Here is a 17,725-nt window from a genome sequence, read left to right on the forward strand (position 1 = left end):
CGTTTCTCTTTTCCTCCTGCGGAACTTTGTACTAAGATTTTAAAACAAAGAAGTGATATAAAGTACAACATGCTCCAGGAGGCTCACAGCTAGTTCATTCCAGAAACCAAACTTAGCTCTCTTCTGCATTGTGTTGGGAAAGTTATAACAGAGAGCCCAAGAGAGGGCAGAGTGCTTGGGATGAAGGGTTTCCAAATACCGTTTCAAAATAAGAGGTGCTATGTATCAGTGAACTACTGCTGTGAAACTGCCATTCTTCTGCATTGTGTTGGGAAAGTTATAACAGAGAGCCCAAATCGAGAGGGCAGAGTGATTGGGATGAAGGATTTCCAAATACCGTTTCAAAATAAGAGGTGCTATGTATCAGTGAACTACTGCTGTGAAACTGCCCAGAATTTAAAACAACGTCCATTTATTATTTTTCTTGAGACACTAGCGTTGACAGAGCAGATCCACTGATCAAAGCTGGAGTCAGCTGGACTCAGCTCTCACACATCCACAGTGTGACGGTCACTTTTATGTGTTAACTTGGCTAGGATATAGTCCCTCATTATTTAATCAAACACCAATCCAGGCATTACTGTGAAGGTATTTTGTAAATATGGTTTAATATCTACAATCAGTTGACTTTATGTAAAGGAGATCATCTTTTTTTAAACTGAGATATAACTGACATAATATTGTGTTATTTTTAGGTATGCAACATAATGGTTTGACATATGTATATATTGCAAAATGATCACTGCAATATGTCTAGTTAACATTCATCACCACACATAGTTAACAAATTTGTTTTCTTGTGATGTCTTTTAAGATCTACTCTCTTAGCATCTGTCAAAGATACAATACAATATTATTAACTATAGTCACCATGCTGTATATTATTACATCCCCAGGACTTATTTACCTTAGAACTGGAGATTTGTACCTTTTTGCCAACTTCACTCATTTTGCTCATCCCCCAGCCCCACCTCTGGCAACCACCAGTCTTTTCTCTGTATCTATGGGTCGTTTTCTTTTTTAGATTCCACAAAAAAGTGAGATCATATAGTATTTGTCTTTCTCCGTCTAACTTATTTCACTTAGCATAATCCCTCAAGATCCATCCATGTTGTTGCAAATGGCAGGATTCCCTTTTTTATGGCTGAATAATATTCCATTGTGTGTATATACCACATTTTCTTTATCCATTCGTCTGTCAACAGACAGTTAGATTGCTTCCTTGTCTTGGCTACTGTGATTAATGCTATGATAAACATGGGAGTGCAGATATATTTTCAAGAGAGTGATTTCCTCAATAGATGCAGAGAAAGCTTTTGACAAAATTCAACACCCATTTATGATAAAAACCCTACAGAAAGTAGGCATAGAGGGAACTTTCCTCAACATAATAAACGTCATATATGTCAAGCCCACAGCCAACATCATCTTCAATGGTGAAAAACTGAAAGCATTTCCACTAAGATCAGGAACAAGACAAGGTTGCCCACTCTAAATTTACGTTTCTACCAATAGTGAGATTATCCTTGATAATACGGATGGGCCTCATCCAATCAGCTGAAAGGCCTTAAGAGCAAAACTGAGGTTTCCCTGAGGAAGAGGAAATTCTATGGGCTACAGTGTCACCTCCTGCCCTAGAGTTTCCAGCCTGCCAGCCTGTCCTCTAGATTTCAGAATTGCCTAGCCAGCCTCCACAATTGTGTAAGCCAATTCCTTGTAGTAAATCTCTGATAGAGATAGAGATACATAGGTAGAGTTATATCCTGCTAGTTCTGCTTCTTTATAGAACCCTAACTGGTCAACTGCTGGGTCAGCCAGGGCCCGGCTGGTCTAGGATGGCCTCTCTGGAATGAATGGAACTCTGTTCCACACGGCCTCCCATCCTCAAGCAGGCTACCTCAGATTCATCCTCATGGCAGGGGCGGGGGACCAAGGGAGAATATGTGGAAGCAAGAAAGGTTCTTGAAGCATAGCCTCAGAAATGGCACACCAGCACTCTTCCTCATTCTGTTGGCTGGAGCAAGTCTGATTGGCACAGATTCAAGGGCACGGAATGAGACTCACCTCTCAATGAGAGTATGTGCAAAGTGACATTGCAAGAGCAAGAATGCAGAGAAGAGAGAAAATGTGAGGCCACAGTTGCCACTAACCTATCACAGACTGTTTGATATGATGATGCAGAAAAGGAACAACCTCAAAATTACTTTGTAACAATACACACTACTATATATAAAATAGATAACTAATAAAGACCTACTGTATAGCACAGGGAACTCTACTCAGTACTCTGTAGTGGACTATATGGGAAAAGAATCTTTAAAAAAAGAGTGGATATGTGTATATGTATAACTGAATCACTTTGCTGTACACCTGAAACTAACACAACATTGTAAATCAACTGTACTCCAATATAAATTTTTAAAAATTATTTTGTAACAACCAATATGCCTTTTCCCTCTTTTTAAGGCAGTAAAACTATAAACTAAAATATTCAGAGCCTTAACTTTCTCACTTGCAAATGGAGGATAGTATAGCCCACCTCATGCTATTAGCATAAGAATAATGAGATATCTGTGAAAGCAACTGCTGTAGTGCCTGGCAGGAACTCAACAAATGATACTTCTCTTTGATGGTAACACTTGAGCACCTACTGCGTGCTAGAAAAGAGAAGGCAAATATATTTGAGGCACAGGACTGGACATTTTTTTAAGTGTTTTTGCAGCGTCATTACGCATAGGTAGAATCAATGGATAAAGAAAATGAATGCACATACAATGGCATATTATGCAGCTGTAGAAAAGAAGAAAATCTTGTCATTTGTAACAACCAGGATGGACCTTGAGGGCATTGTGCTAAGTGAAATATGCCAGGTAGAGACAAACAAATACTATATGACCTTATTTATATGTTTAATCAAAAAACAAACAAATTCATAGGTACAGAGAAGAGATTGGTGGTTGCCAGAGGTGGGAGGTAGGATCAACAGGTTCAAACTTCCAGTTAGAAAATAAGTAAGTCATGGGGATATAAGGTACAGCATGGTGACTATAGTTGATAACACTGTACTGCATGTTTGAAAGTTCCTGAGAGAGCAGATCTTAAACGTTCTTATCACTATGAATGGTAACAAATGCTAATTAGATTTATTGTGGTATCATTTTGCATATACAACTATCATTATGTTGTACACCTGAAACTACTATGTTATCTGTCAATTGTGCCTCAATAAGAAATATTCATAGATAAAAATTATTTTTAATACAAAATAATTATTTGACAAAAAGCTTGGTCAGTATGTGGTGATTCTAAAACAGTGTTTGAATTTGCAAGGAAAAAAAAACACCATATGGATACAAACACAACCCAATCCCCATAATTTGTCTCCATGGTTTTGAATTTTCTTATTTTAATGGCATATTTAGAAGCTATAGTTTTGTTTTGTTTTTGTTTGTTTGTTTGTTTGTTTGTGGTACGCAGGCTTCTCACTGTTGTGGTCTTTCCCATCGCAGAGCACAGGCTCTGGATGCACAGGCTCAGCGGCCATGGCTCACGGGCCCAGCTGCTCCGTGGCACGTGGGATCTTCCCGGACCGGGGCAAGAACCCGTGTCCCCTGCATCCGCAGGCAGACTGTCAACCACTGCGCCACCAGGGAAGCCCAAGAAGCTATAGTTTTAAATGTTGGTGCCCAGGTTTTGGAATCAGACGGACCTGAGTTCGAATCTCAGCCCTCACATTAGCTCCGTGACTCAGGCACCTCCCTTAACCCCTAAGACACAGCTTAAAATATGTAGACTGGGAACGATAGCACCTTTTTCAGTAGGCTGAAAATGAGAAAATGCCCAATAAACGTAGTTATTGTTATTATAACCAATATGATAAAATGATGGAAACATTAGTTCAGGGTTTAGAATGCACTGAAATGCTTTTGTTTTGTTTTTTTTAATAAGTTTATTTACTCATTGATTTTTGGCTGCTTTGGGTCTTCATTGCTGCACGAAGGCTTTCTCTAGTTGCGGCGAGCCGGAGCTACCCTTCGCTGCGGTGTGCAGGCTTCCCATTGCAGTGGCTTCTCGTTGCTGAGCATGGGCTCTAGGTACACGGGCTTCAGTAGTTGTGGCTCGCGGGCTTGGTTGCTCCGCGACATGTGCGATCTTCCCAGACCAGGGCTCGAACCTGTGTCCCCTGCATTGACAGGCAGAATCTTAACTATTGCACCACCAGGGAAGCCCCCGAAATGCTTTTTTAAAGTTGTCTCCACTGCCTACTTCACCTGTTAGCCTTTATCCCCCAAAAAACTAACTCTGCCCATCGGGGTGTTATTGCACCAGCAGGTTGGGGTGTTTAGAGATGCAAATTCTGTACCTGGAATAGTCTGGAAGTTTATCCGTGAACCATCGAACTTGCTGATCTTAGTCTGTCCACAAAGACTGTCAGTGCAAAGCAGGTAGCATTAAGTAAACAACTCACAACTTAAGCGGATGATAAGGAATATAAAGGAATCATCATTTGTAATGGAAAAGCAAGAAGAGCAGCAACAAAGCCTCCTTCCTGGAAACTGTAAGACTGCCAGTTTCAGCACGTGTACATGCCAGACCTGTATAGCGGCCAAATGCTTAGAGTACTGAACTAGAGTCCTCCAAAAGCTCTAAAAGCATGCTGATTTTAAGTCTGGATTCTGAACATTATTAACCTTTAATAACTTCTGTATCAAATTAGTGGTAAATGCCTTCAGGTAGAGGCAAAAACTGAAATTCTATATACTTGCACCATTGTTCACCCAAGAAAGGATTTTGCAACTGTGGATAAATTCAGTAGGATTCAGTGAGGTTGCCTGCACGTAACCTAACTACAGTTGGCTTAAGCAATTTAGAAGGTGGTTTTCTCTCTTAACCGCAGTCCAGGGATAAACGGTTGTGGAGTTGGTGCAGCAGTGGCCACACACGGTCAGACCGGTTCCCTCTTTCCTATCTGCCCTTCTCGGCGTGTGGGCAGACCTCCCTTCAAGGTCGCGAGATGGCAGCAGTGCCTCCAAACAGCGCTTTTCCCCACACAACCATTTGCAAAACTGGAATGGCTGAGTGAGGCTGATTCTCCCCGTGTGTGTCCCTCTCTCTTCTGAATAGGGAGGAAATCTCTCCTCTGAAGCACCCACCCCTCAAAGATTGCTTTTTACATCCTTTTGGCCCACATTTGGCCACAAGCCTGTACCCATCATGCAGAGGAAGAGGGAGGTGGCTGCAGCCTGCAAGAAGAAGGTGGGCTGTTGAGTAGGGGTCTAGGGGTGTCTGCAGAAGGGCTTAGGGAGGAGGGCAGAGGAGGTGGCCCTGGAAGAGCTCTGGTGCCTTCCATGCCACCTCCACCCAGAGTGGCTCCATTCTTCTTCCACATAGAATCCTGCTCAAATAAAAGCTTCCGTGGATAAACATCATCTGTAACCCTTCGCTGCAAACTCAAATACCTAATATACTAATACCTGATATAAGTCAGTGAGTCAAAATTATTTGTTCACTATTACATTCCCAGCATCCAGGATAGTTCCTAGCATATAGGAGGAGCTTGTATTCATTTCCTATTGCTGCTATAACAAATTGCCACAAACTTGGTGGATTAAAATAACACAAATTTGTTATCTTACAGTTCTGGAGGTCAGAAATTCAAAACGGGTCTACAGGGCTAAAATCAGGGTCCTGGCAAGATAGCATTCCTTCTGGAGTAGTTGGGGGAAATCCATTTCCTTGCCTCTTTCTGCTTCTAGAGGTTGCCCACATTTCTTGGCTTATAGCCGCCTCCCAGCAATGGCGTCTCTCCGACATCTTCTGCCATCACATCTTCTCTGATTGCGTCCGTCCTGCCTCTCATAATGATTCCTGTGGTTACATTGGGCCCACCCAGATAATCCAGGATGATTTCCCTATCTCAAGAACCTTAACTTAATCATATCTGCAAGTCACTTTGGCCATGTAAGATACCACATCCACAGGTTCCAAGAATTAGGAGGTGGACATCTTTGAGGATGTGCATATCATTCTGTCTACCACAGAGCTCAATAAATATTTGTAGAATTGTTGAATGAACAGTAGAATCTCAGCACTGGAAGCTGCTTTAGACAGCATGTAGTCTAACCTCTTACAAGGTCTAGGAATCTCCTCACTGGCAGATAGTCATTCCATGTCTGCTTGAATACTTCTGGTGCTGGGGGCTCTCCACCTTCCAAATTAACCTTTCCACTGTTGGACAGCTATAGATCTTAGACATTTAGACCTTTCTTCCTTAGGTTACTTCTGCCCTTCTTTCCGGAGAAATCTACACATTGTATCTTCTATATGACTCTTCTTCCCCAATTTTGGAGAAAAAAAAAAAAGACTTATTGTCTTTATCATTTACAAATCTTCACTTAGCACATCTCCATCTCAGTAACTGGGGTTACAAAAAGATGAAAGACAGCCTCCAATCTTCAGGGGGGTTATTGTGAAAGTGAATCCTACACATAAGAAGTTAAATAACAATACAGTTAAATGAGTTCATCCATGTTAAGTGCTCAGTAATGTGCCTGGCATGTAACAAGTGATCCAAAAATGTTACCTGCTCCTGTTGCTGTTATTACCATTCACAGATGCTCTGGGCCAAGTTACTGATGCACCTGGAGTTCGCTGATGCAGCAGTGACTGGAGAAGGCTCAGGGAGGAGGAGGGATGGGAGGAGAGGCAGAATGTAAACAAACTCAGGGTAAAGGGGAAGGCATTCCATGCTGGACAAACACAGAAGGCAGGTGTTCAGAGGCCAGATTAAACAGGTCAAGTTCTAGGAAAATGAATAGATTTATTTATCTCATGTAGGGTTTATCTTAACTAGCTTGGGCAAAGCAGCATGAACTTTATCCAAGTTGTAGATAGCAGCTGTAGATAGCAACTGCCCTGAAGTCTCTCCAAGTTCTCTGCTCCTGAACCCTTCCTGGGACTTGTAGAGACTTAAGCCCCATGGTCTCAAGTCTAGTGATTGCTTCTAGTGGAAAGAACACTTCTTTCGACCTGCCTCTTTGATTCCCAGCTCCAGCCTGGAGATCATCTTTAGCTCCTCTTTGCTCTATGCTCCATGGCCACTAACTAACCCTGTCCCACTCCTCACTCAGCCTTACCCCCTAAAACCTCAAGGAACTGAAGACAGACATTGAAGTTGGAGAATAACGAAAGTGAGAGAAGTAGAGGCAAGGTCAGAGCTAGACTGTAGATGTATGGGTGGTCCATGAAAAGCTGTTTGTTGCATCTGTAATAGTGATAAGCACGAGATACTTCAGGCCACCGAGAAAGCAGGGGGTACACCCCTGATGAGCAGAGGACTCAGAAGGAAGAGGAATCAGGAGGAGTTTGCAAGGAGCTCTTCCAACCCTCCACTTGCTCACCCCATGCAGATATGCCTTCTCCCAACCTTACTTCCTTTTTAAAGAAAGATGGTGGGACAAAGGATGATGAATGATTCTGTGCAATACTTTTCTCTCTGAAAAACACATGAAGACACATACAGTATCCTTTAATCTAGTAATCTGATTTTCCATTTTGCTGAGGCTATCTCATAAAGAGCCTATATCCTCATAGCATCTACAAAAGTACCCAAGACAGGCCAGTATGCTCTGTAGTTCCCAATGATTGACACTAAGCTTTGCCATTTTATTTCTGTTTCATAAGGAATCAGAAAACAAAAGTGGTAAAGGCCAAATAACTCTCCTTGGTAAGACTCTAGTCAGGTGTGACTTTATGGCCAACATTCACTTTAAATGAGATGAAATCAGAGTGAGAACTTTGGTCCCTTCTTTAAACCACCAGCCTGGGGGTGGGATGGGGTGAGTGGGAGGGAGGGAGACGCAAGAGGGAAGACATATGGGACCATATGTATATGTATAGCTGATTCACTTTGTTATAAAGCAGAAACTAACACACCATTGTAAAGCAATTATACCCCAATAAAGATGTTAAAAAAAAAAAAAAAAAGCCAATGTGCAAAAAAAAAAAAAAAAAAAAAAAAAAAACCACCAGCCTTGCAAAGCCCTAGGGCCAAATCTGGCACATGAAGCCGAGACCAAGTGTTTCCTCCGTACTCTTCCAGCAATGAGTTGAGTTGGACATATTTTTAAGATGATGAAAACAGGAACTTACAGGAAGACATCAGGGAAAAACTTCTTTCTTTAAAATTTCTCATTAGAGACACAAACATTTCAATTTATACCTAAAAGAAGAAAATTATCATTCCTCCTCAAGAACTAGATGTGTAAACCACTATTTAAAGTAGTTCATGTAGAGAACCTGCAATTTAATAAGATGAGGAAAAGGCTAGCCTAGCATCCCCTATATTTTTTTCCTCCCTGTTTAGTCAATTATACAAGTACTTCCACAGCAAGACCTCTAATTGTGTAGACTTCAGTGAAAGAGAAATGGAACTTGCTGTAAAATAAATTATTGGGTGTAATTAAATTACATACCACTTCCCATACTTTTTTTTTTAAATTGCCCATTACTTTAAATGAAAACATTTTTAGAAAAGGACTGTAAACACTCAGAGCATTTCTCAAGGACCATTCTCCCTTCTTCCCGCTGATACAATGTAGGCATTGTTCCATTTTCCAATATTCTCCTGCTGAAGATCTGAGGAATTTCAAAACTTCATTCACCAGTAAAAACTTGAGAGTTCCATTTTCAAATCACTTGCTGAGCAGGATCCAGCTTCAGTCCCTCTTTTAGCAGATGAATCCATCTTCATCTCTATTCATGTGACACCATGAGCATTCCCTACCCTGCTGTGGTGCAGTCGCTCGATACACTCTGTCCTCCTGCACTTGACACACAGACAAGTCATCACCCTCCTTTTGGGGCAGCAGGAGAGGTGTTTAGAACCCGAGCTTGGGGATCAGGAAACCCCACTGGCTGGAGCATCCTGCACAAGTCACATAAGCTTTCTGAGCCCGAGTTTCCCCATCTGAAATATGGGAAATAGCAAACCTGCCTGCCTGCTAGTGTTTTCTGGAGGACCAGATGAAATCACACATATTGCAAACACTCCAAATGTTACCCAAAGAGCAGTTCCGATAACCTTTTTTTTTTTTTTTTTTTTTTTTTTTTTTTGCGGTACGCAGGCCTCTCACTGCTGTGGCCTCTCCCGTTGCGGAGCACAGGCTCCGGACGCGCAGGCTCAGCGGCCATGGCTCACGGGCCCAGCCGCTCCGCGGCACGTGGGATCTTCCCGGACCGGGGCACGAACCCGTGTCCCCTGCATCGGCAGGCGGACTCTCAACCACTGCGCCACCAGGGAAACCCCCCGATAACCATTTTTTAAATTGTTTATGTGAGGTGTTTTGCTGTTTTTGTTCCTTAACAGGCATAAAGAAAGAGAATCCAAAAATCTCATTTTCAGGCTCCAAAATGGGGAAATGGTACTGTTTTATTTGTTCCTTTTTACTTATTCTTCTTTCCTGTTAAGATTCTGGTTCTCAGTAAAGATGAACCCTTCTGAGAACTGCAGGACCTTTTGCATCTCAACCCCAGCCCTACTTCCCTGCTATTGCTTCTTATAATCAGAGATAGTGTCTTTAGACAAACTTAAATAGAAAATCCTCATATGCTAGCATTTCATGGGTCATGATTCTCCAGCATTTGGATGATCTGCTTAGTACTAGTTGAAGTAAGAAAAAGTTAGAAAACACTGCTCCTCACATTGTCTCAGAAACTACAGAATCTCTTTGAAATCAATTTTTTTTGGATTTCGAAAAGAAATTAAAAATGGATTGTTATCTGTGCTCAGTGCCAGAGAAAGAAAATAGTTTTTTCTTTGCAGTATTTGTGAATTTTAGGGCCCAAAATTAATCTTTGCTGTGACATTTTATTATTATATAAAGCCTCTTTCTCATAATCCCACTTGAAGCTATACACATTTCTTATGCCATGAAACACACACTGGTTTGTTTGTTTTTTTTAATTTATTTTTTGGCTGCATTGGGTCTTCATTGCTGCGCATGGGCTTTCTCTAGTTGTGGCGAGCGGGGGCTACTCTTCGTTGCGGTGCGTGGCCTTCTCACTGTGGAGACTTCTCTTGTTGCAGAGTATGGCCTCTAGCTGCATGGCCTTCAGTAGTTATGGCTCGCGGGCTCTAGAGCGCAAGCTCAGTAGCTGTGGCACAGGGGCTTAGTTGCTCCGCGGCATGTGGGATCTTCCCAAACCAGGGATTGAACTCGTGTCCCCTGCATTGGCAGCAGATTCTTAACCACTGTGCCACCAGGGACATCCACACACACACTGTTTAATACAAACGAGAACTAGGAAAACACTCCCAAAATGACCTACTACTTCCCTCTCTTTCCCAGGGGAGGTTTTGTTTTGTGGTCCCCAAAAGGATTTTAAAAATCAACACCATCTACTCAAGGAGGGGCAGTAGAGGATCTGATGACTGCCCCCCCACCCCGCCACACACACACACATAACAGTAAGAGGATGCTGATGAGGAAATGTAGCTTGGTGTCAGGGCACTGAGGTCAGTCGTCAGCCCAGCTCTGCGCAGCAGTGGAAGCTCAGATACATCCCAATCCAGTGGTACAACAGAACTTTAGTTACATCATTCCTATCAGGGTTGCAGCAAGGATCCAGTAAGATCATATCTGTAGAAATGCTGCCAGAGCTGTAAAGCACTGTTTAAGTGTCAGCTTCATATTATGACATGATCTGCTTGTGACAGGGCCGCTGGTCCCGTAACCAGGAGCAGATGCTGTGGTGACATCAAAGCAGGATGAAGAACTTCACCATAGATGGTGAACCATCTATGAAGCTATGTTGTTTTGATCTTGCCCACCAAAACTTCAATAATTCAAGGCACTGGGAGCGATCAAACATCCATATCTCAAGGTGAAGATAATAGGACCTCTGATCCAAAAGGAAAACACAAACACATACCAATTAGCTGCTCTTCCTACAAAGAATACCAGAATCCAGCCTTGCAGAAGTAGTTGCTTGTCTACGGATCCACGCAGGGAAGTAGAGTTGAATGCAGGTTGCTTTTACTCTCCTACGGCTCTGGCTTGACTGGGAATGAGGGATAGAGAGCAAAACCAATCTGTAGTCCAAATCCAGCTTCCCCATAAAGCCACCAATCCTACCCTGAGGTTCTAAATGTGTTCAACAGGGTTCTAGATTTCTCACCATCAACTACCAACATATTATCAAATACCGAGCACACAAAAAAAATGTGGCAACCTGAGTTGGGTTTGGGGGGCTAGTGGTTTTGCTGCAGGCTTTCCTACCTTCGCCAGTATTAACAGCGTCATTGCAGGCTGTGTCTGGGTTCCAGACTAGTGAGTCACAAATGGCAATTACATAAATCTGTGCTTGTTTTTGTACTACCTCTCTTTGTAAGTTTCTTCATACTTGGTATGCCGCTTCATGCCCCGAAAGCCTAGTTTTACACTGCAGAAAGTCTTCTATGTCTCACTGTACCCACAAAGTCTAACCCCGCATTCAGGCTTACAGGCAACAAAGGGCTTAGTGGATAGAGCAGCAACAAGGTAAAAGGCTGCAACCCCCAGAGGCACCCACAGGTACCCAGGGTGGAACTGGGTTGTTGGTGGGTTGTGTTTTCTCCAAGAATGCCTCACAGAAGATGCAGCTACAGTGGAACTGGATATAAACACCTTATCAGCCATTTCTCCAAGAAGCTTATCTAACATTTTGCACCTTATGTAACTGACATTCTGAAATTAATGCCTCTTATGCAGAACACACCTAGCATTTGAAAAGAAAAAGAATTAGGGCCCCCGGAGGCTGTATGGCATCTTTTCACCAAAACCAGAAGTGTTTGCCTTTCACTGGTTGTTTCATGTACGTGTGTGTGTTTAGATGTCAGATAAATTTTATCTACAAAAGATCAATTGTGAAGTTTATTGGGCATCACTGGGAAATAACACCCTGCAATCAAACATCCCATTCACCTGGGTTTTCATGTCAGTGAGTGCAGTGTAGCACTTTCCTGATGGAGAGTGTTTGACGGTTGCATCTATGCTTCAGAAACTTGCTCACTATCAATGCATTCATGGAAATGAAGCTGGGGATCATCTGAAGCACTTGGGCAAACAGAACAGAAGACTGTGAATAAGAGCTGTGGATAAAAGCAGGTCAGACTCAAGAAGCCAAATAAAGGTCAGAAAGGCCCTTTTATAACCTGGTGCATTGTTTTATGAATTCAGATTAACCCTGATCAAACTCCCAAGACATGATAGCCAGGTACAAGAAAGATCTGTTACAGTTTGGTCTATAAGGTGGGTGTACGTCTGATAATTCAACAATAATATTAAAAATCGAGAGAAAAGACCTCATGGTTTCCTCTTAACGTTACCTGAATATATTCAATAGCTGTTTGACAAGCAATAAGCAGAGTCTGATTCAACGATTCTTTTCCAGCAAAGGCTACTGAGCCTCTTTCTATGTAGCTGCATCTTAGGCAAACATATTAATTGCTTCATATAGGTCCCTGTCTCATGTGAGCTTCCCTAGAAGCAGAGGCTAAGATGGGGATTCTTTGCAAGTGTGTTATTGGGTGTGCTCTTGCGAGACAGGGAGAGACGCAGGATAGGGCAGGGGGAGAAGCCAGCTGGATATTAGCTTCAACTTGATCTCAAGGGGACCACTGGGGAACAACTTATACCAGAGTCATCCCAGCTTGAGGGAGGGACCAGACTCCTGTGTGCTCTTAGCAGCAGCTGGGGGATGGGTGTACCAGCCAGCTGAGCAGCAAGACACTAACAGGTCCACTATGGTAGCTAAGATGATGGGACTAAATCTCTAGGAGCCAGACTGTGTGGTAGGAGATGCAGTTCTCATCCCAACCCTGGCCTCACTAAGGACATGATGATATGGCCACGGGCCCCTCACATGGCCTCTGCAACTACCAATTTCCTCATCTGTAAAATGGGAGAGCAGGGGTGGTAAAGTTGGATTAGACGATCCCTGCACAATGTGAAATGCAATGATTTCAGTAAGGGTAGTGGGCAGAGGCTCACTGAGGAATAGTGGATGTTTTCTTCTATTCATGGAAAGGAGTTAATTAATGTAAATGTGTCCCTGAATAACTAGTCCATTGAATACTCTTCCCTCACCTGGAGTAGCTCTGGATACACAGGCAAATCTAGGAAGACAAGCAATAAAGTTGCCCTGAAGGCGTATGTTCTAAAAAAGGATGGCAAGGCTCTGTTTTCAAACAAAGTACTTTTGTGGCAGTTTACCTAAAGGGAGCATTAATACAACCAGGCAACCTCATTTAACTGACTCCTGTATCAAAGCAAATTAGAGGCAAGAGGCTGGAGTAAAGCATGAGCCAGAGGCTGTGAAAAACTACACAGCCTCTAGGGGGAGCAGTTTGGAAACATCTATCAAAATTATAAATACATTTATTCTTTGCCTGCACAGCACTCTCTGGGAATTTACCCTACAGGTATATATGTGTGAAATGACATTTATATGAGTTTATTCATTGTGCTACTTTTTCAAAAATAGTCCAAGATTGCGAACAACTCAATGGTCCATCAATAAAGAACTAGTTAAAAACAATAACAACTATGGTACCTTCCATACAGTGGAATACTGTATAACCCAAGAACATCTGTACGGGTACAGAAGGTTCTCCTGGATATATTGATAAGTGAAAAAGCAAAGGGAAGAACAGTATTATCAGATTAGTATGTATATTATAGACACATATGCATACATAATATGTTTGCTTCTTTCTGTGTAATGGAGGTAATAAGATCATATAGTTATACTCAAGTGTATCCATAGATATCTAGAAGTCAGTTTTTGTGTATCTGGAAAGATACCCCCCAAAAAACTTTTATGAGTGGTTATCTCTAAGGGATGAGGGAGTGAGAAAATGGGATGGATAGAGACATAGGTGGGAGTGAGAAATCTCACCAATGCCTTTTTACAGATTTCCTTTCTGGATTTTTTTCCCAACCATCATAGGTTTTTCTGTAAGGAAAAGGGAGGAGCTGTTTGATTAAAAAATAAAATGGAAATTTAAAAGGCAGGCATCAGTCAAAGCTGGTCATTCCAACTTCCCTTATCTCATGCTTTCGTTCAGGGATTGGCAAACTGAGGCTGTTGGTTAAGTAGTGAGACCATATGGCTCACAATGCTGAAAATGTTTACTATCTGGCCCTTTCCAGAAAGTTTGCCAAGTCCATGGAGTTGTTTGTAAAATAGCTGTACTCCTCCTATCAGTGAGCTTCAAGTACTTCTGTCAGTTTTGTCTTCTTTACATCAGCTTTTCTGACCACAGAGAGTTATGTACCAAGGAAAAAGGCAGGATACTGCACCTGTTACAAAGAGCATGAACTCTGGGGACAGACAGCCCAGGTTTAAATCTGGGCTTTGTCCCTCATGACTGTGTGGCCTTGGGCAACTAACTTCTTGAACTCAATATGGTTTTCCTCTGTAAAAGCTGGGTAATAATGGTACCTCCTTCACAGAGTCGTTTGGAAGGTTAAGTATGTTAATGCTGGCAAGAAGTTTAGTACAATGCCTGTTAGTATTATCATCTAATATTTTCATTTTTTATAAACAGGGTGATGACCAGTTAAATGTGTTTGAAGAAGACACCATAGGAGGTGAGCTTTCTTTACTGATCAGACCAAAGTTGTCATTTTAGTAGCTCTGAGCATGTCTTTTTTTATTAAACACCACTAAGAGATAACAATCTACCAACAGCTTGTACTTTTCCCTTAGCCAGGGAACATGATTAAGATTGGGACTCTTTGGATCTCTCCCCTTTTGGTCCATGTAAAGAATCAAAGGGACTCCTTACTAAGAGATGCATTTCCTCACTGCCCAGAGAACATGAGCCCCAAGACGCTCAGTGAAGAGAGGATGCTCTGGTTAAAATGTTTGGAAAACACAATACCCAATCCCCTTTGGAAGATCCACATATATAAGAGCACAGCAAGACTCCCACATGTCCTGTAGGAAAGAGAGCTGGCTATCTTTAATTCACCATTCTTCAAATTTTATTGGAACACAAAAGTCTTTTTCCTGCATCGTGGTTACCACTCTGCAGTGTACCATTGGGATGCAACTTAAGAAACACCTAAATTATACTGCTTCATAATTTTGTCATGTTAAAAGTCTTGCCAAAACTAAAAAAATCCAACCATAATTAGCTACACATGGAACTGAAAATAGATAAAATTATGTGAATTTGAGTTTGTCCAGAAAAAGATAAGTTTCATGATTGCCCTAGAAAAAAATACCTGCTATCATTTCCACTCTGTGATAACTGTTGTTATAATTATGGTCCGTGGAAATATATTTACATTGACTGGGAGCATATACAAGTAAGTGAATTGGCTTTCTAAATAACCCCAGCTCTAATCCTGCTGCTCCATGAGCATGGGGTAGTAGATAAAGTGTCATTTGATGATAATGGCAAGAGCAGGATGTAAAAATTGCAGTCACCAAATGACATAATGGTGACTCATGAGGAAAAGGCACATAAACATGAAGCAAGTGCAAATAATCAACTCAGCCCCAACTGGATGGGGATTGATTGATTGCTGAATAACGTTTCCTCTTTTCCTGGTTATAAAATTAACACACATTCATGTGGAAATTTTTTTAAGGTAGAAAATAAGAGCCATCTAAGACCTTATGACCTCTGAATAATCATGGGTAACATTCTGGTTTATTTTATTGCAGTGTACTGTCTATATACCTATTTTTACCTAGTTGAGAATACATGTGTACGTACAAACATTATCTCCAATATTTTGTACCTATCATAACATAAGCATGTTCCCATGTCATTGAAAACTCTCTATAAACTTAATTTGTAATGACCACATTGTATGAATATACTATCATTTTATGAATGTACCATCATTAATTTTTTAAAATAACTAGTCATTTTTAAAAAATAACTATTTTTTAAACTGGAATAAGATAACCATACTGATACTAACAATAATAACCACTTTCCTAGATTGCAAATACACTAAATGTTGCTCAGCTTCATAAAAGTAAACTAGAAGAAAAAAGTAAACTAGAAGTATGGAGAACATGAGATGACCGTTTGGCTCCACGTGTTAAAAGCATCAATCTATCTGCCTTTAACAGAAAGCTCCAGATAATACTCGATTTTTCCAGTCAGCATGGGCTACTCTGTAAAGAGACTGAAGCATCTGCTTGATTTCAGAGAGCGATAACAAAAAATCCTTTCATGTGAAAACCAAATGGTTCCAAAGACCCCCAAATTCACCTCTTTCCTCTGTTTCCAGCTCTTTTTCCCTTGTCTCCTTCTTCTACCCCAACTCAATTCTTCATGCCCTATTCCCTCTCTCTCTCTCTCTCTCTCTCTTCTCTCTCTCACTCTCTGTTGCTCTCTGTCTCTATCTCTCTCTGGTAGAGTTGGGCCTTTCACTCAACTGATAGTGGATTCCTGCAAAAATGTAGCATTGTGTATATAAGTGAACCATTTCATGACTACCTACTACATCACGTGACAACTGGAAATCTTTTAGGGCTCCCCAAACTCTGCAGAGTTTCACACTTTGCCAAAAATCCCTAATCATTCCTTTGCCTTAAAGCAGTGGTTCCCAAGATTCAGTTCTCACTCCCCACCTTCATGACTTGTGTTTTATCTCTATCCTATCTATTCTCTATATATTATATAGAATACTGTATACTATAATACATAATGTAATAGTATATATTATACTATACTATATACTATATAATACTATATACTATATAGTATAAAACCAGGGTTTCAATACAGTTTTTCTTTCTGTATAACTTAAATTATTCTTATTTTAAAGGTTTCACGGAAGATTTGAGAAAGTGTAAAATTATTTTCCTGATTGGTGAGTAACAGCCCTCAAATTTTCAAATGTAATTGCTAATAATAACAATGTGGTAAGGAAAAAAGACTACTCATTTCTCAACCTGTTTTGAAGTCTTGGCCCTTTTTTAGTCAAGATTACACCCCCGAGGCTTCCGGATCATTCCTTGCATTTATACAGTTTTATATTACTTTTGCTTTGTATCTTTTCAGCATAGACAAAGCAGGACTCTAAGGAATATCAAACTTCTGAGTTTAGCTCTATGATAATAAAATGCATTATAATCCCACGGGTAAAAGGATGCCTATGTCTATTAAAATCTAACACCTTTTCTGTTTGAACAATGACCTGCTCCTCCCTAAACTAAATACGTCAGTAACCACATATTCAAGTATACCTTAATAACCATACCCTGCATTCCATACAGCTAACAACAAAAACAATCTTGTTTGTTTTATGCCCTAGTGCTAAGAAACTCATTGGGAAATAAATTGTGGGACAAAATTCATTTCGGGTTAACCAGCATTTTCTGAGCACCTATTATGTTCCAAGTTATCTCGTTTAATCCTTACACAATCTTATAGGTTGGCAGTCTATCCCTATTACATATCTATTACACAGACAAGAAAAGCGAGCCTCAGAAGGTTAAGCAACTTGTCCAAGGTCACAGAGCTTATTAGTATGAGAACCAGATTTCCAGTTTTTCTCTTGGGAATAAATGGGACTAGTTGCACAGCAGTTAAAATTACATAGAATAGGACAAAATATCGTCAGATCACCTCCCAAAACTTTTAGTGCTCTTCCCTCTAGCTAGTCAAGTCTATAGAAAAGTTAATACACTCACTTAATACTGTACATTTTTCAGA

General features: G+C 41.0%; 1 protein-coding gene across 1 annotated transcript in view; it reads left to right on the top strand.

The window, feature by feature from the left end:
• Positions 1–17,725, top strand: part of AK5 (adenylate kinase 5) — a 226,893-nt gene that overhangs the window by 150,881 nt on the left and 58,287 nt on the right. Inside the window, exons 9-10 of the mRNA XM_024734553.1 lie at positions 14,591–14,633; positions 16,836–16,880. Of these exons, the coding sequence (XP_024590321.1) occupies positions 14,591–14,633; positions 16,836–16,880 (88 nt within the window). The remainder of the gene's footprint in view (positions 1–14,590; positions 14,634–16,835; positions 16,881–17,725) is intronic.

This window comes from Neophocaena asiaeorientalis, unplaced genomic scaffold, assembly GCF_003031525.2.
Source record: "Neophocaena asiaeorientalis asiaeorientalis breed wild unplaced genomic scaffold, Neophocaena_asiaeorientalis_V1.1 scaffold15, whole genome shotgun sequence".
NCBI classification, from domain to species: domain Eukaryota; kingdom Metazoa; phylum Chordata; class Mammalia; order Artiodactyla; family Phocoenidae; genus Neophocaena; species Neophocaena asiaeorientalis.